This window comes from Hipposideros armiger, unplaced genomic scaffold, assembly GCF_001890085.2.
Source record: "Hipposideros armiger isolate ML-2016 unplaced genomic scaffold, ASM189008v1 scaffold_745, whole genome shotgun sequence".
NCBI lineage: Eukaryota > Metazoa > Chordata > Mammalia > Chiroptera > Hipposideridae > Hipposideros > Hipposideros armiger.
The window spans coordinates 258,864-283,845 of NW_017732095.1; the positions used below are offsets into that span (position 1 = coordinate 258,864).

Genomic DNA, 24,982 nt, shown 5'->3' on the forward strand with positions numbered 1-24,982 from the left:
CCCCCCCCGGGGACAAGGGGAGCCTGACTGCCTCTGACCAAGGCGTCAGGCTGACTTTATCAGAACCTGGCATATGACAATCATTCATCAGAAGATAAGAATTCACACTTTCGGACACAGAATATTGAAAGTAAATTATAGTAAACCTCACCATGACTGGAATACCTCATTTTGACTCTAAGCTGCCTTGGGCTGACATGTCTGCAGTGACAGTGCCGCAGTCTGTCCATCTGTGCAGACTGTGGGATCATGTGCTCCTCTCTCACCTTGTCCTCGGACCCATACTGGGCACCGTCCTGCTAGCATGACTGAGGCCCATGCGGGACGATCTAGGGCAGTGGTTACAAGGAGGAGGGAGGCAGCCCCCTAGAGGGAACTGGGGTGCTGAGGGCGTGGTTCTGGGCCAGTGGCCCTCCACCCTGGGGTGTCCCCCCAGCACTACTGGCCTGGGGGACTGGGGTTGGCAGGGGTGCAGTGGGGGGCGGGCTCAGGAGAGGCTTCCCTACCCTCACTACTGTCACACTGTGAGGCTGTCTAACGTTCTCTCTCCCTCTCCTGTCCCTTTTCCTAGTCCCCACCGAAAGGTGCCACCATTCCCTACCGCCCAAAGCCCGCCTCCACCCCTGTCATTTTTGCAGGTGGTCAGGTAAGAGCCGACCCGCTCGCGGCCTCCACTGCCAACCTCAGCCTTTTACTGCAGCCCCCGCCGCTGCCCGTTAGTGCACTCAGGTTTTCTCCCTTCTCACGTGCACGTCTCCCGCCCTTCGCCACTGGATGCAGAGCTCTCCCGGCCCACTGCCAGGGCGGACAGCGGAGGTTGGGGGCGGCCTGGGCTGCTCATGAGAGAGGCCAGTCTGAGTGGTGTCAGAAAGGGCCAAGGTGGGCACCCTGGGCCCCAGTGAGCATTCCCCCTGACCTGGCATAGGAGGACCCTGGTTCCGTGCTCACATGGTGCTACCGGGACCACGCCATCCCAAGCCTAGTCCGCCAGGGTTTTTAACAAGCTTAGACAGAAGGGCCAGGAGCATCAACAGGTGCCTTTTCGGACTCCTGATTGAAGCAACTAGGACTGGGAGCGCTAGGGTCCCATTTTCCAGAAGCACACGATCCCAGCATCCCTCAGGTGAATCCCAGGCACATGAAAGGAGAAGACGCCGGACCAGAAGACAGCCATGCCAGTCCCGGCAGGCCGGAACGGGCACTCCACACCTATCCTTGTGGCCGGAGTCCCTGTCCTCCCTTCTCTCCTACGGGAAGAGGCCTGAGAGGCCAGTGGCCGCAGAGAAATTCTGTCTGAGGCCAGCGGTTCACTTAGTAGGGCCTAGCGAGAGCTGAGTGGGGGAGCTATGCCTCATTTCCTCACAAGTGCCCCTCCCGCCATGAGGCAGCTGGCCCAGCGGCGTCCCACAAGCGCTTGGCTTGTCCCGCCACCACAGGGTCACTGAGCGGGGGAGAGGGACTCTGCACGCGTCCGGCCAGCGGCGCCTGGAGAAGCTCTGTGTCCAGTCGGCAGTGATGTGTGTCTTGTTCAAGGGAGAGTTAAGATGGAGACTTGCCAGATGGGACCCGGGTCAGGGGAGAATATCCATGACTTTTTCCTTGATCACTAAAAAGAAAAAAAAGGGGCAAATAACAAGTGTGTTCATGCTTTTCTGACTACGGAAAGGAATCCTACCTGATCTCAGGCTCGTCCCACACATTAGGTGAAGGGCGGGGTGCTGTGTTCCCATGTCTTCAGCAGCATTTGAGGGGTGCAGCAGCTCTGTGTGGCCTGCATGGTCTCCCGGCTTCCCCGTCTGATGCTGCGGGCCCCACGGGTTACACCCTTGGGGCATGTCTCCCACCAGCCCGACTCCCACTAAAGTCTCCCGACAGCCCTGACATTTGTCTTCACGTCCGTACAATAGCCCCAGGACATGGGCACGTCCCCATGTGACAGGTCGGAAAGCGAGGCCCCGAGGCCGGGACCAGAGGACCCACAGCCGTGCCCCACTCTGCCAGCCTCGGGGGGCAGGGGGCAGTGTTGAGATCTCGTTTCCTTTCCCCAGTAATGGTTAGCCAGCAGGTTAGTAGTTACCTGTGTGCTCTCAGCCCTGAGGGGGGACAAACCCATGACACCGTGCGGTGAAGTGTGGCACCTTGTTCCAAAAGGAGGTACATTAATATTCCCACAGATGGGGGCCCAGAAGCCGCGTGGTCGGCTCCCTGCCATCCGGCCCACCCTTCAGTCACCATCGTCATGGGCACCTGTCCCGAGGCTGTCACCAGGCCGTCAGCATTTTAACCCAGCATCTGTGCCCGTCAGACAGTCTGGTCCAGTCAATGGCTGGTCTTGGTTATCTGTGGTAGGGACAGAGTCACATGAGGGTCACCACTGCACTGCAGAGAATTAGGCAGAGGTCACAGGGCAGACTAAGGACAAGGGTGTGAGTGGGTCCCAGTGCAGCAAGGAGCCCCTCCAGCCAGGCCCCATAGCCCCCATAGGACACGCTGCAAAGCCTCCTTGCGAGGCCGTGTGGCCGGAGAGGCTCGCCCTGACTCAGTGACGATACCCTCCCGTAGGCGGTCTGCCTGTGCTGGTGACACGCCCCTGGAGGTCTGGGCCTGGGGCACAGCTCAGCTGCAGGTGCGGCCTTCCCGCTTCTCAGTGGGCTCACGGTGCAGGGTTCCCCCCGACACCCTCCTGCCCAGAGGGGATGTCAGTTGTGCACACAGCCGCCCAGTACATGAGATGAGTCAGCAGCCTGAAGTGTCGGGCCAAGAGCTCCGGGACGCACATGCCGTCTACTCAGACACGTAGGCTACAGGCCCGAGCTGTCACGGACCTTTCTGGCTTGGGGGGTGGGCAGCGTGAGTCTAGGACCTGTCACCTTTGGTGACACATTGGAGCATGGCCCGGTGGCAACTCCACAAAAGCTAAAGGCAAGGTCTGGATGCAGCCTCTGTGGGCCCCATAGCACAGTGCAGGCAACGCACCCGTTGTCTTGTCACCAGGACACCTGCCATATCTGAAAAGATTCCCTTTCCTTCCTGCTGACGTGCCAGTGGGTGGGCCTAACCCAGACTGGGACCTCTCTTCCCATGGTCCCTGGCCAGTGGCTGGTTGTTTATGATGTAAACTGAGCAGATTCAAACCCTGCAGTTGGCAGGACTGTGGAAACCACTCTTGGTTTGAGTGCCACAGAAGTGACTCATGGACTGGCCTGAGGTTTCCCTCTCAGATGCACAGGGACCCCCATGGGTGGGCTCAGGTGGGCATTAGCTGTCCACTTGGACATGACACAGGGATCCCACATGGCCGGGTGCTGGAAGCCATGTCCCTCTCTGCACGTGGCTGGTCCGGGGCTGGTGTGCACGTACTTGTCACCGAGGCCTGATGGCAAGTCTCTGGTCTTCACTCTTCCTTGACTCTGTGTGGTTTGGTTTTGGCCATGAGTTTCTGGAAGCATCTTAGCTGATGGGCTGTTGAGGCAGGTAGGGGTGGGTGGGGCCTCTCCTGTCTGTGGGGTTGGATAGGGTGGGTGGGAGCCGCTGCAGGGCCCACACTCGCCATGGCTGGTCTGTCACTGTCTCAGAGGCCAGTGAAACTATAAAACCAAAATGAGGCCTCAGCACCCACCTGGCCCCTCTGGGAGCTGTGCTGTGCGCACGCTGCCCCCCAAGTCAGAACAGCTGCTTCATTGTCAGAGGCTGGACATCGGATCGGTCAAACCCATGACTGATTTGGGTGCATTTCTTGTTTAATTGGCTTTTGGAAAATTGGCTTGGGGGTTACCTTTTAAAGGTTTCTTTTTCTGTTTTGTTTTCTTGGAGTAAATATTTCCTAAAAGTGTTTACTCTCAGGGTTGATTAAATTTTCAAAGAGTTAATAGTGATTCTGTAACGGGTCAGATCATTCGTAGGTAGTTTCTTTTAAGAGACTAGGGCGGGGGGTGTAGGAAGCATTTGGGGTGAGTCATTTCCCTCCCTCCCCGCTGACTTGGCCATCCCCACCTTCCTGCAGCCCTGGGAGGAGGTGGGGTGCAGCTCCCCAGCTCATGAGTCTGGTGGTAGCCCCGGCCAGCCCAGCGAGGGGCGCTGGCGAGGCTGGACGCCAGGTGCCCTAGGAGGACTCCCCTTTGGTCCCACACAACTGGGGCAGTGGGGCTGTGCTCTGGGAGGGGGCAGCTGGAGCCAGAGGGCGTGGGTCTGCTCACATCAGAGTCCCACCCAGGAGGGAGCCTTGCTCGGGGGAGGGCCCCACTTCACGAGCTGACAGTGTCTCTCTCTCTAGGCCTACACGATCCAGGGACAGTACGCCATCCCGCACCCAGATGTGAGTTTTTACTTTGTCCCCTCCCCTCTCGTCACCATTTACTATCTGCATGCTGCTGTGAACTGCTAAAATATTAATATTATGCAATAATATTAATACCGTCCTCTCAATGTTCCTGACCTCTGTCGTATCCAGATGACCTTGAATAACCTTTAACCTCTTAGCACTAATTCTACTCATGTGGAGGACTTGGCCTGATGTCAAATTGTTGTGACTGTTGCAGCAGTGGGGCTTTCCTCCGCACACGACCCTGTCCCCGGCGCCCGCCCTGCCGCCCCGGGCACCTGAGTGAGGGGATGTGCTGGCAAGCAGGTCTGAGGCATCAGAAAGGACCTTGGACTGTCCGGTGATGCTACCCTCGCCCCTTTCAGAGCCCAAGTAGAAACACGGTTCACACATCTATGAAAGCCAAGGGGACAAGCCTTGGTTTTCATTCTAGAGTTAGTGATGGCCACGAGGCACCGAGGGGACCACCAGGAGCACTCCTGTGCTGCGTGAGAACAGAACGGCAGTGCTGGAGGACAGAGACGTCCCCACTGCACTGCGGGGCCTGGGGTCCAGGGGACAACGTGCAGCTTTCAGGACTGAGATAGATACAGGGCAGTGACGTGAACACGGTTCTCTCCTTGTCCTTGGGGCACGGGGACAGCGAGTTCAGAGGCTGCTGCTGGGGGCGGGAAGAGAAGAGGCCCGTGGGCAGTGGTGCTGCTTTCGGCAGCCGCGGCAAACCTGTCGCTATGTCAAGTAGCCTCTTCTCTAAACCAGCCTCGCGTCCTCTCCTGAGAAAGCGTTTCCCAGCTGAGAGCAGCAAGAAGCACCCATTCCCCTCAGGGAGGGGCCGCCAGGCCCAAGATGCTCTGGCATCTGCTGCAGACCCTGCGCTTTGAGACGGGCAGCCGAAGGGAGGGTGGTCTGAGTAAGACCCAGAGCAGGGCAGGGAGGCCGGGGCTGCTTGTGCTAAACCGTGTGTGTCTAAAAAAATCTTCATTAAGCAACACACACGGGAATCAAATGATAGAGGACGTGGTGAAGAGAAACCCCTCCTCCGTCATGCCCTTGGCGCACATCTGCGTGTCCCCTCTGGGAAGCCGTCTTCCTCCTGCCCAGAACACGCCCTTAGGGCTCCACATGTGAGTGGAAGCTGGCTGGCGGGGGGCACAGCTGTCCAGCACCAGGCGCTCGGTGGGGTGCCGCCCAGTTCTGTTCCCAGCTCACTGCAGGACCCCGCACACCCGAGCCCACTATCACAGCTGCCCACGGCCACCTCGGCCTCCCCCTGGAGGACACGTGTGACACCAAGCCCTGCCGGTGATTCCCCCCACACTCCATTCTGTTATTGGGGATGCTCTTTACCTTTCTATGAATTTATTTTAATCAGATCTCGGGGAGGGGGGTTGTGAACCTATTCTGCCTTCTCAAAACAGCCGTCAGCAGCTCTGGAAAAAAGTTAGTGTCTCGTACTCCCAGGAGATCAATGGCATTCGTGAAAATGGAGCAGTGGGGCTATGAGACCCCAAGAGCAGGTGGGGTGGCCCCATAGCTCAGGCACATTGGGAGCCCACACGGGTAGTGCCTGTCCCACGTCATCTTAGCCTATGGCCCACGGGACTGAGGGAGGCACATGTTAGCAACCGGCCCCACATGCAGGAACGCCAGGCAGGGTAAACGCAAGTGGGGCCGGGGTGGGGGCACCGCGTTTGGCAGGCTCCACAGCTGACGGGATGTCCAGAGCGGTGGGGGTGGGAGATCAGAACGGGGTTGACAGGATGGGTTTCTGGGGTGGCACAGCCTTCACTCGCCCCGGGCAGGGCGACCGGCGCCTTCGAAACGGTGTGTGCCAAAGTGGGTTCAACAGCCTGGCTCTTCGACCTTTTCGAAGCTGGAGAACTCGGCAGTGGCCTGGCCGATAGGCAGCGGCTCTTTGCCCCAGAGCAGCTGTAGGTCCGTGGCCAGACCCGCAGGCCTGCTGGTGGGCTCCGGGCTGCCTCTGAGCTGGCAGACATTGTCCCCAGGCCCCTGCACCCTGTGAGGACGACGGATTTGGAGTGGCTGGGAAGACCGGTTTCTTACATCAGCCGGTGGTTTTGCTCTTCCCATGTATTCTCTCAGTTCATCTCAAAAGGGGGCAGTTCAGCAGGTTCTTTCCCAGATGGCTTCAACTGACAGCTCTTCGTTTCTGTAAGCGACTCGTTCGCTGTGCTTGGTAGAGATCTGACGTGCGTGGCTGTTTACTGTGAAGTGCTTTCTGTGCCGACGGCCTGCTCTGTCAGCCAGCGTGGGGTGGGGCCAGCGGTCAGGACCCGGCCAGCAGGAGCTCCGGGAGAGCTGCTCTTGCAGGAAGGTGCTCACCTGATAACCCATTCACAGTAAACTAAGGTGCGCTGTGGGGACAGGTGACAATGGCCAGGAAGGCAATTTTTATCTGAGCCTAGAATTCAGTAGTAAGTTTTAAAGTTTCGTTCCTTGCAATCCAAATACACTAAGTACAGGAAACACTAGTTTAGACTGTGCACAGTGCAGCCACGGTCCTGACCATGGTACGCACCCACACTCGTCTTTCAGCAGCTCAGACCTTACCTGAATCAGATACAGACTATGAGAAAATACACTTCTTAGATCTGAGTGTTTCTTTATTAAAGTTAAATTACACATAAGTTTCTGTGCCCAACTCTACAGGATGTTCTGGTTAGCCCTTAAGAACCATCGCCCACCCCACCAGCTTCCTTGCAGGTTCTCACATGCCACCTGTGCTGTTTTATTGAATCCTCTGGAAGCTTACTGCTCTGCACATTCCGGAGAGGCGTGGGGACTGCTGACCGCTGGAGTGCTGGGGCAGCTGCCCGTCCCCTCCCATGGGTCCTGCGCAACGGGTCAAGCGGAGCCTCCGACACGAGGAAGGGGGCACTCTGGTTGTAGGGGCAGATGCGGACAGCTGCCAAGCCTGGACACAGCGCAGGGACTGCCCAGTCTCGCTCATCGACATTTCTGCCACTAATTAGGGCAGTGAAATTATACCCGGAAGCACTTGTTTTCTTCTGGAAGAAATCAGTCCACGTCAAGCATTTCCTCGTGTGTGATCTTTATTTCCAGTCTGCAGTTTCCACGTCACTTCCAGACTTAACACCCCCTGATTTAGAAGGGGGTGCTGAACACAAGCAACAGCAGGACCAATGTGTGAGGTGACAAAGGACTGGTCACCCCTGCTTCCCTCCCTGAGCCCTGCACTAGCTGGTGACGTAACTGCCAGGACCATCCAGTTGTCACTCCAGGAAGTGCCTTGCACTAGTGTGTGAGGTAGCTGCCAGCACCGTCGTCTGGTTGTCACGCCAGGCAGTGAAAGTGTTGAGAAGTCCCTTGCCCAGAATTGAGGAGCCAGTGAATGGAGGAGAGTGGGCACACTCCCCATATCACTGCATTCGGTAGAGGGAGTTAGGAAACTGGCAGTCAGATGGGCACCAGTGTCTGCCAAGAAGCTCCTGTGGAGAGGCCCCAGTGGGGACTGCAGGAACACGTGCGTCACAACAGAAGCGGAGAAGTCGAACATCCTTGTGGGGCTGCCAGGCTGTGCAGCTCTCTGTGGACACGGGGAGCCACTTCCTCCCTGTCTCCCTCCGGAGCCTGTGGCGCTGAGGCTGCTCCTCACATTTCACAGGGACCGCATGGAAAGACGAGCCAGCACCATGCTCCATGGCCACCAGCAGATGGCAACACGCCTGGCTCCATTATTTCCAGGTTGAGAAGCTCCGAGTGGGAGAGGTGCCCGTGGCCCCACCTGCTGACAGACAGGGCTGCTGCAGCCATTCTCATAAAACAAGAGGTCCGGGTCAACTGTCACCTTGGCTCAGCCAGCTCTTCCTTTCTCTGTCCCCCTTCCCTGGGATCAAACAAATACATCAGCACCCTCTCCTGCTGAGCCGCTCAGTGGCGGGGCTCTGGGTAGGCCGTTCCTCCCAGCTGGCCCCCTCATGGTCAGAAACTGCATCTTCACAGGCCTGGGTGACCTGTTTGCATGTGGGAGTTTGAGAAACTGACCACAAGGACTGCGAAGGAAGAACACATTCCAGTTGGAGCCCCAGGAAGAGATAACAGAGTGGAACAAAGAAGATTCTAAGAGATGAGCACCGAGAATTTTTCCAAGTTAGTAAAAGAAACAGATCCTCACATTCAGAAATCCCCAAACATCCCAAACAAGATAAACAAAAAGAAGTCTGCCTTAGAGAAATCAAAGCAAGATCACACAACACCGAAGATCAAAAGTAAATGTTCAAAGTAGTCAGAGACCAAAAGAATATTACAAAGAACAGGAGTGAGCGAATGAGTTGACTTGTCACCAGCAGCAGTGGGTACCAGAAGATGGCATAATAAAAGCAAGGAGTTGTCCTGAATCAATTCAAAACGCTTACCTTTCTTGATCATTTTGACTTTGGGGAAGAGCCAGGAGTCGCACACGCAAGATTCCACTTGAAGAGGACCTTCCAAAGGGCTAAATACAGATATTTTCAGACAAACAGCTGTGACCAGCAGGCTTCTCACAGGTGCCCTGCTGGAGAAAGGAACCGACCCCAGAAGGAAGGCTGAAAGGCAAGAATGAGTGGGAACAAAGACAATGGCCGTTTCTTTCATTAACACAAGCACAAACCGCAAAGAGAACATTGATGATTTCTACTGCACAAAAATGTAAACATTTGGGTAAATGAAAACAAACTTTGTCCATAAAATCAACACCAATGCTGTCAAATTTGTGGGATTATCATACCAGAACTAAATGGACAAAAATAGCTTATGCAAGGTTAGGATGTGCTGAGGGGAATTCAGACATTCTGTAGGTCATTGTATCATCACGAAACAGGTAAAGATGTTGAATTTAGGCTTTAAGTACGCATGTTAAAATTTCAAAGTGACTACTAATAGAAGAGTTCAATTATATGAAGTGTGATCATAAAATACGGTGAATGTTTAAATAAAAATATTTATTGCAGCAAAAGACACATAGCCATTAATGCCCCTCAAAATACCCCCCTCACTTCAAACACACTTATCCCATCGTCCTTGCCACTTTCTGAAGCAGTTCTGGAAGTCCTCTTCCGTGAGGGTCTTTAGTTGTAATGTCGTCTTTGCCTCGATGTCCTGAATCAATTCAAAACACCTACCTTTCATGGTCATTTTGACTTTGGGGAAGAGCCAGAAGTCGCACAGTGAATAAAGTGGTTGAGGACACACTGTAATGTTTTTATTTGACAGAAATGACCATACCAGAAGCGATGTGACATGGAGCCTTTCTGTTGTGATCACAAAATACAGTGAATGCTGCTGCCAACTGTCATCCAACGGAAAGGCAGGATCTTCAATATGGGAAGCAGCTCGTTGAATCTTAGTAACAGTGTATGACAAGTTTCAACTTGTTTGGTGCAGTCAGTTGGGTGTGAGGTATGGTTGAGAGAAGGTCTGTTTTAAAGTGTGCCATAGGACCGGCTGAGTGGCGCGTTGGTTAAGAGTTGGCTTGGGACGCCAGCTCTGAGCAGCAGCGCCCCGGTTCGGATCCCACATGAGGGCCAGTGACTCTGCGCCCTCTACAGCTAAGATGCTGAACAACAGCTCGACCTGGAGCTGGGCTGCCGTGAGTCGCCAGCAACCACATAGGCTGCAAGTGGGACTGGCCGGCAGTGGACGTGAGCCGCTGTGAGCGACCATCCAATGGCCGGTGAGCGACTGCCTCTCCTGGGAAAAGCGCAATGATAATACCAACATGGGCCAGTAAAGCGACAGTCTCCATAACTAGACTGAAGAACAAAAGGACAGTAACTTGTCTGTTCCCCTCTTCTGATTCCAGAATAAAACCTTTAAAAAAAAAAAAAGTGTGCCATAAATCATCCTCCATCATGACAATGCTCCGTGTCACATCACTTCTGGTACGGCAGTTTCTGTCAAATGAAAACCTTATGGTGTGTCCTCATCCACCTTATTCACCAGATCTAGCTCTTCCCCAAAGTCAAAATGATTCAGGAGATCGAAGCAGCCACGATCAAAGAGAGCAACTGAAGACACGAAAGAGGACTTCCAGAGCTGCTTTAGAAAATGGCAAGAACGATGGGATAAGTGTGTTTGAAGCAAGGAGGAGTACTCTGAGGGGGATTAATGGCACTGTGTTTTTCACTGTAATAGTGTTTTTTTTTAATTTAAACATTCACCATATTGTTTGATCACACCTTGTATAATCCCATAGTGGTATAGAGGGGAAGGTGGGTGAGCGGGGAAATTATTGACCATTACAAAAGAAGAAAAGGGGCGGGGGGGGGAGGGAACAAGAAAATCAGGACAATTTGAAGTGAAAAATAAGATGGCAGAAATTCATCTATATCTCTAGGTAATTGTGATCAAAGTAAAAGATATTTTCCAGTTAAAAAACAAAGGCTGTCAGATTTAAAAACAACAACAAACATTTTTTGTTTGTTTTTTCAAGAGCCACCCCTAAAGAATAACCACCCAGATAAATTGAAAGAATAGAAAAAGCTATTCTAGGAAAATTCTAACCAAGAGAAACCCGGTTTACAAATATTAACATCAGTGGGGGGGTGGGGCGGGAACAAGACTGTAAGGTAAATTTTTTATTTGGTCATCACACACTGATAAAAGGTTTAGTTTACTAGAAGATAGGACAATTCAAAATTTATATGCACAAATATATATAAAAGTAAACATTGACAAACCATAAAGAGAATTTGATAGTCATCGAAGCAGCATCTTAACATACTGCCTCTTTTTCAATAAAAATCAAGTAGGCAAGAATAAAGGAGATATTAACAAAATCAGCAAAGCTGATGTGATTGACATATATTGAACACTACACCCAACAGCTATAGAATTCATGAAAAACATTTACAAAACTTGATCACATTCTATACTATAAAGAAGACTCAGTGTCTCAAAAAATTGGAATCATACAGGCTATACTTTTACCACAAAGCAGTTAGGTTGAAATGAATAGCTGAAAGATACTTTTAAAAAACATGTCTTGGTTGAAAGTTAAAGACGAAAACACCAAAACAATTGGAGAAACATCATGTTCATGGATAGGAACACTAAGCACCTTAATTATGCTGATTCTTTCCAAATTGAAGTGCAGATGCAGTACAATTGCATCAAAATCCTGATAGGCTGTTTTAATTTTTACATGGAAGAGCAATGGCCAAGAACCATCAGCACATTTGTGAAGAGGGTGTGTGATGGGCTCTGTCCTTACGAGGGGAAGCTAGCTGAAGGCTGTGCGAGCTGAGACCCTGGTTTGGCTGCACAAAGGAGAGACCACGGACCAGTGCATCTGAGCAGAGAGGCCGGACTCTAACCCATGTGGGAAAGGAAGCCTGGTCTGAGAGAGACGCTGGGATGATGGCCATCTACACAGGGAGACGGAGCTTCCCAGCATAAACAGAAAACCTCCTTGTGAGTCCAGCACAGAAGCACTCAGCACACTTAGGAGTCACACATAGTGCAATGGCTCTCTGTACTTAGAAGCTCAGGGAAGAATTTTTTTTTTTTAAGATTTTATTGGGGAATTGGGGGAGGGGAACAACGTTGGGGAATCGGGGAAGGGGAGCAGACAAACTGCTGTTCTTTTGTTCTTCATTCTAGTTGTGGAGGACGTTGCTTCACTGGCCCAAGTTGGTATTATGATCATTGTGCTCTTCCCGGGTGAGGCAGATCGGTTGCCGGCGACTGGACGGCCAGCTTCTCATGGCGGCTCTTGTCAGCTCACGCCGGCTGCCGGCCACTCACAGCAGCCCAGCTCCAGGTCGAGCTGTTGTTCACCATCTTAGCTGTAGGGGGCGCAGCGTCACTGGCCCTCATGTGGGATCCGAACCGGGGCCCTGCTGCTCAGAGCTGGCATCCCAAGCCAACTCCTAACCAACACGCCACTCGGCCGGCCCAGGGAAGAACTTAACAAGACATGGGCAGAAATCATAAAATACTAATTAATTTGACTACATTAGAATTTTAAAATTCTGTTTCTCTGAAGACACCATTAGGAGAATGGGGAAAAGATCTTAGCAGGTGTAACTGAAATAGGATTTATTCCTGAAATACATAAGGAGTTCTTATAAATTGGCAAGAATCAACCCAATAGAAAAATGGCAAAGACAGAAGCAAGCATTTCACAGAAAGGAGACACGATTGACTGTCAGACCCCGTGGTGGTTTGTTAGCACCTTGGAGAGGTAGCTGCAAGGTGTGTTCATTTTGTGACATCTCATTGAGTTATTTACTTAAGGGTACTTGCAGTTTCGGTCATTGTCTGTGTTTAGTATTAGCCTATGTTCTTGTATTCCAACAACATTAAGTGGAAAAGGCAAGTTACAGAGAAATATGTAATATGACACCCCACTGGTCGTTCCCACCACCCCATCCTTTCTTCTTCCCATCCTCATGATTTGTAGGCACTGGTGAGACCTAGAAGTCTGATTTTTTGATGGCAGAAATATCTCAAAAAGCAGGAATTTTCCTTAGTACTTTGTCTTCTTCCTCCTTTAAAAAATGTAGAAGAGGTGACGTGCTTGACTAATTAAGGGCAGCGGCAAGATGGGAGATGCCAGCTGACGCCCGTCAGTCCGCCCTCGCTGGACGGGTGTTTATCCGGGCACCATGGTGCCGGTCCCACGCTCCCTGCATTCATGGGTGAGTGGGGTTGGGGGCTTGTTTGCTGGTGTGGCCATTGTTTCGTAGGAAGCAGCAAGTACATTGCAGGGGGAGTTGCTGCCTTCCTGGTGTCAGGCCCCACAGCCACTCTGGGTGCCAGCTGAGCCTGCCCTGACACCTCGTCGGCTTTACCTGAGGGAGACAGTGAGAAGGCCCAGGGGCCTCTGCGGTCACAGCCTGCGCACTGTGGTGTGGGGAAGCCCCTGGCAGTTTCCACGACTGTTCACCCAGCTGATGTGGACAGCCCATCACAGCCTCCGTGTATGCGCACGGATTCCCCTACTTTACAGATGGGGACTGGCAGCCTACGGCCAGGCCTGCCCCCACAGAGCTATCAGGGCTGGAGCCCACTCAGGCCAGTTCTCTCGCCTCCAGAGCCCCCCTCTCCCCTGCTGATCCGACCAACGAACAGCTGTGCCCTCTTGAGGACGCAGGGTCTGCCCCCACGAGGAACATGCCAGCTGGGCATCAGATGCATGCGCAGGTGACAGGGTGAACTCGGGGACCAGGAGCAGAGAGCAGCCGGTCAGGGCCCCTTAGGCCTGCAGGCGCCAGCCGACCTCACTGCACCAGGCCTCCGGGGGGTGGGGCAGAGCCCCCACGGCCCGGCCACGCACAGGCCACACTTGCCTCCGAGCACCGAGCACCGTGTCTGCGTGGAAATCCCCGTGCTTGTCCTTGGCCAGGCAGGCTGGCCTTCGCTCCCCAGCTTCAGTTTGTTGTCTCCAAAAGCGGGGTTCCCTCCGTACCCTGCGACCTTAGTTACCTCCCAGGGAGAGCCTCAGGCCCAGTTCCACTCTCCCGGGTGGGCGGGTCCCGAGCACAGCCCCCCGGATGCCCATGACGCCACGTGCCGTGCTGTGCACAGGGCTCGTTGCTACCCAGCCCCAGGCCCGTCACGTGGGAGGCGGGTTTGCAGGGTCAAGGCCGTGCAGCTGGGTCCCCAGGAGGCCTAGGATGGGCCGAGCTCCTCACCCTCACACCGCAGGACGCCTTCGGGCTCTTGCCGTCTTTCTCCGAGGCACGTCCGCGTCCTTGGGAAGAGGAGCCTTCGCGAGGCTGCCCTGCTGTCTTCCCTGCAGGGCCCCTCGGCCTCTCAGCATCTCCCTGAAGGCACGGGCTGTAGCCAGGTCTCACTGCTTGTCCCGGGATGGTGTCTTCTGGCCGGTGTCTCCCAGACATGCTCTGCTAACACCTTTTTCAGGGGCTTCGATGACCTGTCTGCTCAGGTCACACTGCTCAGTCAGGTTAGGTCAAGGGGCAGGCAGCAGGTGGCCGTCAGCCCCAGCCCCTGTGGCCTTAACCAGCATCACCCCCTGGGGACTCAGAACGGGACCTGAGCCCAGGTCACCAGGCCCCTAACCTTCCCTCCTTGGGACCCCAGGCACAACAGCTGTGCTTGGCCTCGTGGAGCCTGGGCTGTGGCCAGCTGTCCCCAAACAGGCCGCCTGAGTGCTGCAGGCCAGGGGGCCACCCCGGAAGATGGGGAGATGCCTGGGTGGGGTGGGGGGCTGCTTTTCAGATGCTCTCAGGCTTTCCGGAGCGAGGGAGGAAAACACACAGCACTGATGCCAACCTGCCGGCAATGCAGACCCAGCACGCTGGCCAGCCGCTCGCACAGAGAAGGCTCCTCCCGCACGTTGGGACAGGAGGCCCCAGGCTGGTCATGGCCCTGCTTAGGGCTGCAGCTGGCGTCCTCGGCCTCCTCACACTGAGCCCCACACCCCAAGCCGCTGTCCCCAGAGGCTGCCCCCACAGGGCTGGAGATGGAGGAAAGGGCCGTCGGGGGGCAGCGGGGCTCCTCAGTGCACTGAGCAGCGGCACTTGGCGTCCATCCTGGTGCCCGCTAAGTTGTTAGGAGAGCGTGCCTGGCTCCCAGGAGGCCGCAGTGAGCCCGCCCGTCGATCACCCGCAGGCTTGTCTGTGGAGCTGCCAGGATGTCAGAAATCCAAGTGCATAGTTGCTGCGTCCCTGAGACTTTTTTGTGGAGCCGTAGGAGCCCAGATTCTGCACGATGGGACACATGTGGGTGGCTGGTCAGATCCTCATGTCCCTGGGGATGCCAGCTTTGCTCCCTGAGTGCCCTCCTGCCAGCCTCCAAGGGCTCCCCCAAGGCCCCTGCCCTCGCCTGCTGAAAAGTCCAAGGCGCTCTGGGAGCCACACTGGGAATGTTCGGGCCAGTCTTCCTGCGGAGTTTGGGAGCTGAGGACATTTTCTGGAACGTGCTTTCCCCCCGCCCTGCGGCAGCTGGAGGCATGGGCCCTGTGGGTGAGCCAGGCCTGAGAACGTCCAGCCCGGCATCACCGAAGGATGGGGGGATTCTGAGCACGTGTCCTCAAGTGTGGCCACATGTCACCACTTTTCCCCTTGTGTTACATTTAGTGTCTAAGAAACGAGACAGGTAAAATAACTAAACCAACTGCATGTCAAAGTCCCCCCCAAAGTCTAGTGGCTGGGTGGGGGGCAAGGGACACGGTGGGCATTCTCACACATGCCTCCACAGACCCTTGCAGCCCTGCATCCTGGAGTCCTGGAGGGGACAGGTGGTGACGTGTGAGGCAGGGCTGGGGCAGGCTGGGCAGGTGAGGTTTGCAGAGGGAGCATCGCAGGGGTGCCCCACAGGTGCACGCGAGCTCTGAGTGACAGTACAGCTGTGACACTGTTAAAGGCCCAGCTGGGCCTGCTCTGTGTCTCCCCGCAAAGCCGGTGGCCCAGCAGCCTCCGCACGGTCTGGGGGTCGCTCGTGGCAGCCCACGCCCCTGTGACCAGGGAGGCCTGGCTGCTCAGGCTGCGGAGCGGGAGCCGGAGCTCTGCGCCCGCCGACACGGCCCACTGGTTGTCCCAGGCCAAGTCCTTGCGTCTGCCGCGTCTGCCATGTGTCCGCATGGCCCTGTGCTCTGTGTGTACCAAGTTCTGTGACTGCCTTTTTAATTGGTGTGACTTGTACGCGATGACAATGACCTTCTTAGCTCTCATGTCCCTCCTACCCCAGCAGCTGACCAAGCTCCACCAGTTGGCCATGCAGCAACCCCCCTTTCCTTCCCTCGGACAGACCACCCCCGCTTTCCCCGGTACGTACCCAGCTGCCCTTTCTCACCTCCTCTCTTCTCACCTGGGGACTTTCTCTTTCTGAACTGTCGTTATTCAGGGCAGTGAGCAGAGCAGGTACAGTCCTAGTTAACACACGGGCGGGAGGCCTGTCTGTGTCCCCGAGGTGGGTCAGTCACCTCTCAGCTGGCCGTCTTGTGGAGGGACACCTGCCCCTCGAAGGCGCACGCCTGTTTGCCACTGCTCGCAGGCGCCCTTGGCCCTTCCTGCTGGACGTATCCCCCTGGCCAGCCCTGTTCTCTCCAGGAGCGGGAACTCAGACAAGCGGACGGGCCAGTGCCCGTCCAAGGAGTGACAGCGCCCTGAACGGCTCCTGCCTGCCTGTGGGAGAGCCGATAAGCCAGTCCCCAGCCCAGGGCGCAGCGGCCATCAGCTCCCCGCTTGGTACTGGGCGGGTGGGACTGAACGCAGCTGGTCTGGCCGGTGGTCTCCTTCTGATGACAGCATTGCCTTGGCAGCCAGGGCCCGTGAGAGCCCGCCAGACACAGGTCTGCCGCCTGCCAGTCAGATTTTGAGCTTCCCTAGTTGAAGTGACCTTGCTTATCTCCTTGAGGGCAAAACCTTAAATCTGTTTCTTCTTTGCTCTCCAGGAGAAAAGCTGCCTTTACACTCCTCCGAAGAAGCTCAAAATCTGATGGGCCAGCCCTCAGGTAAAACAAAGCGCTCTCAGGGGAGGCAGGCCTGGGCTCCGGTGTGACTGGCGGGGGCGGGCAGCAGCCATGCCTCAGTGAGGGGACAGAGGCCATGGGCCAGCACCAGATGCGTGCTGCGGTCCCAGCCGCTGCCTCCGTCACTGCCGGGAGCATGGTGGTGGGTCGTGGGCTCCAATGGGACGGAGCTCAGAGCCCGCTGCCCATAATCCAGAGCCCCTGAATGAGACACAGCCACTGTCTGTTGTCATTTATCTCGCTGGGGCGCAGCGTGTGGGGGCCTGCAGTGCAGCATTTCCCACGATGTGGGCCGCCCCAGGATGTGTTTCCTGGGAGACAGCAGCACCCCCTCACGGAGAAGAGCACCCCTCTGACTCACAGGTGGGGAGATGTGGGGACCCATTACCCATGCGCAGAGCAGTGAAGCCACCAGCTCCCTGTGAGGGCAGCCCCTCCGCTGTCCCGTCAGAGCACAGCAGGGGTGTCCATTCCCAGCCGTGTTGGCTGTCACCCAGTGGTATGTTCTGGGCCCCGGGTGTGGCTGAGGCTGAAGGAAGCCCGAGGACTTGCTCACCTGGGGCTGGTGGGCGTCGAGGCAAAGCACCAGCTCTGACGCTTGTGCCCTGGGGATGGGTTCCATCTCAGCCTTTAATGAGTTACTGCAGAATAATGAATGAAAATTAGAGAAGGACATTTATGGAAATTTCCAGTGTGGACGTGGACACCAACCCTTACCAGGGTTATACCTGGTGATACACAGGTGTCTGTCTGTGCAGCTCCCTGCAGTCCATAGCGCGATTCGTGTGGTTACTCAGTGACAGGCTCCTGGACATGACCTGGGGACCCCTGTGGCCCAGGCCACACAGCCCCCCTCCCCCACGGCCTGTGAGCCTCAGACGTGGACTCCCCCTTACGACCTCCCACCCCAAGGCCCCATGGGACCTGAGCTCATGTGCACACACACGCACATGTCCCACCACCGCAGCAGGTCTAGCAGGGCCATGAGGACAGGCGGTGGCTGGTTTGACAGGACCCTGAAGGCCAATGACCTCGTTGCTGCTGAGACAGGCTCGGGTTGTGTTGCGAGCGTTGTCCATCCCAGAGTGTGGGGTGTCATCGCCTAGGACAGAGACACTCACCACTGGGCTCAGAGCCCTGACACAGGAAGGTGAGTTTTAAAGGACGTGCTCTCACATTCTTCGTCCCGTTAGCTTCCCTCCATCAGCATACACCATGTAGGGCGGGTGTGATCAGGCTTCATGTCCCTTCCCAAGCCAGCTTGCTAGGGCTTCCTGTGCGGGACTCAGACCGGACTAAGGAAATCCCTTAAATGACATTTAAAATGTCCCTGTGGACTGTGTATAGATGGTTGAACAATCAAATCATCGTATTGAAAACGCCTTTATTAAAAGATAAAGAGCAGAGACTCTAGGGTTAGTTGTGCAGAAGAAAAAGAGCAGACAGTTTGGAAGGACCGCCAGCTGAGTCCCCGTGTGGCCGGGCCCCCGGACAGCCCCACCCTCACAGGCTCACTTAGCAGCGAGGCCACGGCCACGGTGCGTCTGGCTGTGGGGACACAAGTGCTGTGGGGGAAGAAGTGGCTAGAGGGACGGGGATCATGGGAGGGCAGGTGGTGAGACCGCCCAGCTCTGGGCTGGGTCGGGGTGCTGGGGGAGGCTGAGGGGGGACGCAGCGGGAGCCCTTGGCAGCTCTTGAGTCTTCAAGGCATGTGATCTGTGTTTTGTTGGGACGTCTCCGGGCCACGTGGAGATTAGATGGAGGGGCAAGGGCAGAGGCAGGGACCAGCATGGAGAGGGGGGAGGGCTCAGGTTCTGGAATACTCTGAAGGAACATGAGCCCAGTCTGCGTAGCGGCTGTGGGCGGAGAGAGTGGGCGCAGCCGGGGACTCCGGGTCTGGGCTGAGCTGTGAGATCCGAGATGCTGAGACTCTGTGGCCTGGGAGGACGGGCAGGGTCTCAGCTGTGGACTCTGGGTTTGAGATGCCTCCCGAGAAGGAGATGGACGCACTGGGTACAGGTTGCCTGTCTGCCTTGGGCCTTTGTCCCTACTGGTCCCCCACCACCACCAGTCCCCCTGTGCATTCTGTTGTCTGTGTTTCCAGAGCAAAAGTAGATCTTGTCCTGAACCCTGAGAAGCCGCCTTTGGTGTGGCGGGTCCTGAGCTGAGATTTGTCAAGAGAAAGATTGGGGCCTGTGCCTTCACCTCCAGTACAGGACACGGGGCAGATGTGTTAGCCCTTCGGGGCCGCAGCTTACTTGTCAGTCTCTGCAGCCCCACACTGGAAGAACTGGAAGAACCGCAGTGTGGTGACAGCGGGCAGCACAGGGCCAGAGGCCCTGAGAGGCAGCCCGGCGGACAGCAGAGGGGACCAGGAACCCAGGGAGGACGGGCACACAGGGTCAAAGGGACCAGTGTGGCCGGTGCCCCATGGAGTCCCCAAGACACAGCCACACCCCGCGAGTCGCTTAGCACAGGGCTCCCCACGTGTCTGCAGGGCCTCGAGAGAGATTGTCGCACCTGGCGTGGTGTGCCCCAAACGAAAAGGCGCGCCATGTTCCCGCCGGGGCTTCTTTCCTTTGTGCGGAGAGCAGCTGGGGCTCAGCAGTTGCGCTGCAGCGTGGGCTGAGCTCACAGGCCCTCGGCCTCCGGCTGCGCTGCCCCTCCCCTCGGGCCAGCCCCGGCCCTGCTCCGCCTGTGTGGGCCGATGTGGGCCGGACACTGCGGTGCGACGTGAGCAGCCTTCTGCCAGCCTAACCGTGTCTCCTTGGTGTGCCCAGGTCTGGATGCCAGCCCCCCGGCCAGCACTCACGAGCTCACCATTCCCAATGATGTGAGTAACCCCGAGCCCTGGCCCCCGACCCCACCGTGTGACCTCCCCGTCCCTTCCCACGTTAAGTGGTTTAACGCCCACAAAAGACCCGAGGTGCCAGATAGGAAAGGAGCCGGGGGGTTCAGGGCTCAACCTGGATTCAGGTGCAGGAGCTGGCTGGGATCAGGTCCCCCTGAGCCTGGGGAAGGCACTGCCCTGGTCCAGGGTGGCCCCGGAAGAGCAGGTGGCCCCGGGAAGCTCTGGGGCGGACCTGCCCCTGCTCCCTGGGTGTCTGCAGGGTGTGGCGACGTCACAGGATGTCTGGACTCCTTATCCAGCACTCACAGTCTCGGCTCAGCTGAGGGGCAGCCTTACGAGCTCCCTCTACACCCAGGCCCCCCGACCATCCTGAATCCCAGATCATCCTGAGAACTTGGACTCGGATCCCAAACCGTGACCCTGGGACGGGTGTAGGCCACATGCCCTGCAGGGGCAACTGCCCGAGCAGTACGGACGGTCCGCCCTGTGGGGGACGTGCCTTTCCTGGAACCTGGGCCTTCAGGAACCTTCGCTGCTCTGCCCCTCACACCAGCCCAGCAGGAAGTCCTGCGTCTTCCCTTCAGTAGGCGAAGCACAGACTGTGGCTTGCGGTGGCCGCCCTGAGTGGAAGGAGACGAGCAACGGGGCGCCTGGATGGGAAGGCCCTCCAGAAGAGACCACCCTCGGGCAGGCCGGGCTCTGGCCTGGGGTGACGTGACCCTGTGTCCTCAGAGGGAGAGGGTTTCTGCTTTCCAGGGCTCCAGACACGTCCTCCCACCTGCTGGTCCTTGAGCAGCGGCTCTGGGCCACCTGCCGGGTGTTTCCGCCCACATGGCATGTGCAAGCCGCCCCTGGGCTGCCTCATAGCCTTTTCCTAAACCACTGTTTCTCCAGCAGCAGGTACCCTGCTCTGACTTGGCCTTGGTTTTGAATCTGAAGTGAACCTAAAAAGCTGGAGGATGAGCGCGTTTGGAGAGCTGGCGTGCCGCTTTCCTGAGGTCCCTCCCAGTGCATGGCTGCCAGCCTCCTGCTGGGCGTGCTCCTCGGAAGGGGGGCACCTTCTTGGACCTGTGTTCCTGCAGAGCACACCCCTCCACCCTTCCTGGCAGAAAGGTCCCCTGCAAAGGACAGCGTCTGTGACCCCAGGGCCTCCTGCCACCTTGGAGAGAAGGAAGTAGGGCACGTGTTTGTCGGGACACTTGCCTGTCATCTTGTTCATCTCCGTCTCTTGGTCAAAATTAGATCGAGCTCAGGGAAAGCGGGCCAGGACCCGCATGTCACCACAGCTTACCTACAGGAAGGAACTCGGAATGGGTGCGGTAACCTAAATGACACACAGGTTTCACAGCACAGCCAGCCTGCCCTCCTGGCCACAGGGACCCAGGCCCAGCACTGGCCGTGTTCGACTGTCCTGATGGTCACCACTGTGTCCTTACGTAGTCACTGTCTGTTACGCAGCTTGCCTCGCTCATGTCACTGTGACTGTGGCGACCCCATGCTTGGCCCCTTTCCCTTGTCCTAATCCCAGAATCCCCTGGGCCTTCTGCTGGGACAGGGACCCTAAGGGCTCGCACAGGCGACTCCAGGAGGTGTGATAGGGTAGGTGTGGGGCTTGGCTTGTCCCTCTGGTTAGGAGGGGCTGCTGATTTGAGAGTACCTCTGTAGCCTTTCTTCACATCCAGTGGAGGCACGAAAGGTGAGGAGAGCGAGTGGGTCTCTCGCTGGCTGGCTGAGGGCCCGGGATTCCTGAGCCAGCAGGGGGTCCGGGATCTCAGGCAGTGACAATGGAAGTCACTCTCACTGACCCTGTCAGGGCCAAGCACAGCGTGAGGGGCGGTGGGTGGGGCTTGGGAAGATGTGGGTGGAGTGTGAGGGGCGTCAGGGCCTGAGGGACCCGCAGGAGGTGGAGGACGCTGAGCAGTTGGGGACAGGTTTGCGTGGACATTAGGAGAGATTATGTCAAGTCTAACGAGGAGGCTGGTCTAACCCAGGAGATGAGCAGAGACGGCCTTCCCAGTGAGCAGAATTCAGGTCTGTAGGTCAGGGACAAGAGCTAGTTGAGAGGCCCCTGTTTCCCCGCTGAGCTGTCATGGTGCAGGCTCAGTCGACTCCATTAGGAAGTGGGTCTCCCCAGCACGCCATCTCACAGCCCAGCCCAATCCCTGCACCCACTGCCTCGCCGACAGAACTGAAGCGTGTTCCTAGCGCTGATGTCACAAGTGCCGGCACCCTCGGCCAGTCTGCCCCATGGGAGACGGAATCAGAGGCCGGCTCACAGGCCCATCGGCCTCTTCCTGTGCTCACACTCAGAGCTCTCATCAGCGGCCCTCGGTCCTCGTGTGAAAATTGAGGACCCGCGCACAGCAGGGCAGGCTGGGAGGGGCCTCCGCAGTGGCCACCCTGCTGCCACCGAGAGCTGGTCCTGAGCTCAGGCGCAGCCTGGCCCCACAGGTGGCTGTCCTGTGTCCCCAGGAAGCTCCAGCCCTGGTCCCTCCGGCTGCTTCATTCACGACCGCCTGTTCCTTCCGACGGTGGAGTGGCCAGAGGCCCTTCAGAGTTCCCACAGTGGGAAGGAAAGGGAACAGCTGATGTGTCCTCAGAATTTAAGTTTATCAAAAGACAGGTTTTAGGGGCCGGCCGAGTGGCATGTTGGTTAGGAGTTGGCTTGAGATGCCAGCTCTGAGCAGCAGGGCCGCCGGTTCGGTTCCCACATGAGGACCAGTGACGCTGTGCCCTCTACAGCTAAGATGGTGAACAACAGCTCAACCTGGAATTGGGCTGCCGTGAGTCGCCGGCGACGGCGTAGGCTGCAGCGGGGCGGCAGTGGGCTGCCGTGAGCTGCCGTGAGCCGCTGTGAGCAGTTGTCCAATGGCCGGCGACCAACTGCCTCACCAGGGAAGCACACAATGATCATAATACCAACATGGGCCAGTGAAGCGACGTCCTCCACAACTAGACTGAAGAACCAAAGGGCAGCAACTTGTCGGTTCCCCTCCCCCAATTCCCCAATAAAATCTTAAAAAAAAAAAAAAAAAAGGACAGATTTTAGGCATCAGCGAGCTTTACCCTGGCTTCAAACGAACATCTTGCCTCCCTCACAGCCCCGCCAACAAGGCGCCAACATGGCCTCGGCCCTGGTGCTGGCAGCAGGCCTCCAAGGCCCCCAAAGGACGCTGGGCAGGTGACACAGTCACATGACTCCCCAGTCTCGTAATTTGTCAGGGCTACTCATAATAGGGTGCCAAGCAGAGCCCAGGTGCCCACGGCTCCCATCCCTCCTGTAGGGAGACGGGCACGCGCTCTCACCACCCCTCCCAGGGTGGGCAGCATGTCTTCCTTCTGGAAGCACGGAGCTGGTGTTGGGTGGAGACCAGGCCGGGCCGTCCCCACAGACTGTTTGGAGCTGCCACGGGCTCTTCTCTAAGAAATTCCTCCGTCCTTTTTTCTAGCTAATAGGCTGTATAATTGGACGCCAGGGGACCAAAATCAATGAAATTCGACAGATGTCTGGAGCTCAGATCAAAATTGCCAATGCCACGGAAGGGTCGTCGGAGCGACAGATCACCATCACAGGGACCCCAGCCAACATCAGCCTTGCCCAGTACCTGATCAATGCCAGGTGAGAGCCGCCTCGCTGTGGGCGTGGTGTGCTGGAGGGTGCACAAGTCTGCACACACGCAGGGCCCTGCCCGCCTGGCCTTTCACCCTGGAGGATCTTCAGGGAGGGGCCCAGAGCACTTCCCTGGAGGCTGTGGCTACTGTCAGGGCCTGGGTCAGCCACACCCCTGGGCTAACTGAAACTTAGCAGAAAGGGTCCTGTAGTTTCAGAGATGTTACCGGATCATCCTGCTCTCACACCACCCAGACGCTGCAGAGGAGTGTGCTGGGGAACCGCGCGAGGGTCCCGGGTTACGTGCTGGGGGAGGTGAGGTCCTGTGGCCTCGCAAGGGCACATGGGCGAGCACGGTGTGACCACAGCCAGGCAGGCGGGACCTCACGGAGGCCAGGAAGCGGTTCTGCCTCCTCATCACAGGGCCGGACCCTCCTCTCGAGCCTAGAACGTTGAGGGGGCTGGAGGGAGGCGGCCCTCTCCCAGTGGTGGCCGTACACAAGGTTGTGGTCACCTGGGATTGTCCAGGTGGTTCTCGTCATGCTCCTGATATGCTGACAGGCACATGGGTGCCTGTGGGCAAGAAAGGAAGACCCTGTGGGCCTGGTCCCTCTGCGGGACTTTGGTCTGCACCTCAAGGCCACTGAGCCCTGACCTGGGACAACCTGTCCCAACAGAGAGGGAGGCAGATGCCAGCGCTGTGAGGGTGCCACAGGGACGCTTTTCATGTCAAGTCGTGTTTTGTGAGAACGCTGTGACCTGTCTCCCCTGTGTCTTTGTCTCTTCCAGGCTGACGTCTGAGGTCACTGGGATGGGCGCGCTCTAATCCCGCCCCGCGTCCTCCATGCCGCGAACGCTGGCGTCCGGCCGGCTCGCGCGCTCTGTACAGACAGCCCGCCCTTCCTCACAAGTACAAATAGAGGTTTTCTTTACTAGCAGTGGTCTGTGCCATAGAGGCCCACACAGCACCCAAGCAAACCCTCCACCACATGTGAGCTCCAGGCCTGTCCCTGCCACCGCCCCGTCGCCCGTTGCATGGCCACGCGGTGTCACTTCTTTTCAATGCTTTGGGGCGTTCCCACGTGTGCCATTTTACAAATGTTGTTCCTTAGTGTCAGTGTAACTGTTCAGAGTTGGTTTGACGTTTTGACAGCTCTTCCCACAAGCCGTCCTCTCCGTAACCTCCCAGAGCTGTGACTGCCGTGTCTCACCGACCGCTCCACCCCCCTGCTGACTTTACTCCCCTCTCAGCCTCGCTTGTGTTGGTCCATCTGTCCACGCAGGTCCCGTGCTGGGGTCAGGGCGTGCCCCTCCCCTTGTTCCAAAGGAAGGAAGAAGGGGGTGCCGGGGTTCTGACCCGACACAGGTGAAGTGGGGGTCTAGGGCCCTGACCTCACAAAGGTGTCACTGGATGGGGAGACACGCATAGGCCCCTGGGTGGCTGGAGGGGTGGCTGGAGGGTGCAGACTGGCCAGAAGCGCCTGTGACCTCGTCAGGGTTCAATAAAGGTCATGGGCTGCCCGCACTGGCTCCGGCTCCTCTTTGCCCTCGTTCAGAACCCCCTTCTCACACGCGCACGTGCGCGCCCACCCCGGAGACCCGGCTCTGCAGCGGCCCGCTATCCAAAGCAGCCGACTCCTCCTCACACAAATTCCCATTTTGTTCCCTCCTCCCAGCCCTTTTGTAATGTTTGGCTTGTACAAGTCATTCTAGTTTTACTTCTGCAAAACTACTGAAAAT

The 24,982-nt window shown here is 56.9% G+C and overlaps 1 protein-coding gene across 23 annotated transcripts in view; it reads left to right on the forward strand.

Moving 5' to 3' along the window:
* PCBP3 (poly(rC) binding protein 3) overlaps positions 1–24,767 on the forward strand; it is a 180,251-nt gene extending 155,484 nt beyond the window's left edge. For 12 of the 23 annotated variants that reach the window (XM_019628034.1, XM_019628031.1, XM_019628036.1 and 9 more), the window contains 7 exons: positions 572–715; positions 4,274–4,315; positions 15,998–16,076; positions 16,704–16,763; positions 19,562–19,614; positions 23,082–23,251; positions 24,032–24,767. In XM_019628034.1, coding sequence (XP_019483579.1) covers positions 572–715; positions 4,274–4,315; positions 15,998–16,076; positions 16,704–16,763; positions 19,562–19,614; positions 23,082–23,251; positions 24,032–24,068 — 585 coding nt within the window. In that variant the 3' untranslated portion in view covers positions 24,069–24,767. Of the gene's footprint in view, positions 1–571; positions 716–4,273; positions 4,316–15,997; positions 16,077–16,703; positions 16,764–19,561; positions 19,615–23,081; positions 23,252–24,031 lie in introns of those variants that run through there. The other 11 variants (XM_019628040.1, XM_019628045.1, XM_019628043.1 and 8 more) reach the window with 11 other exon arrangements.
* The last annotated feature ends 215 nt before the right edge of the window (positions 24,768–24,982 follow it).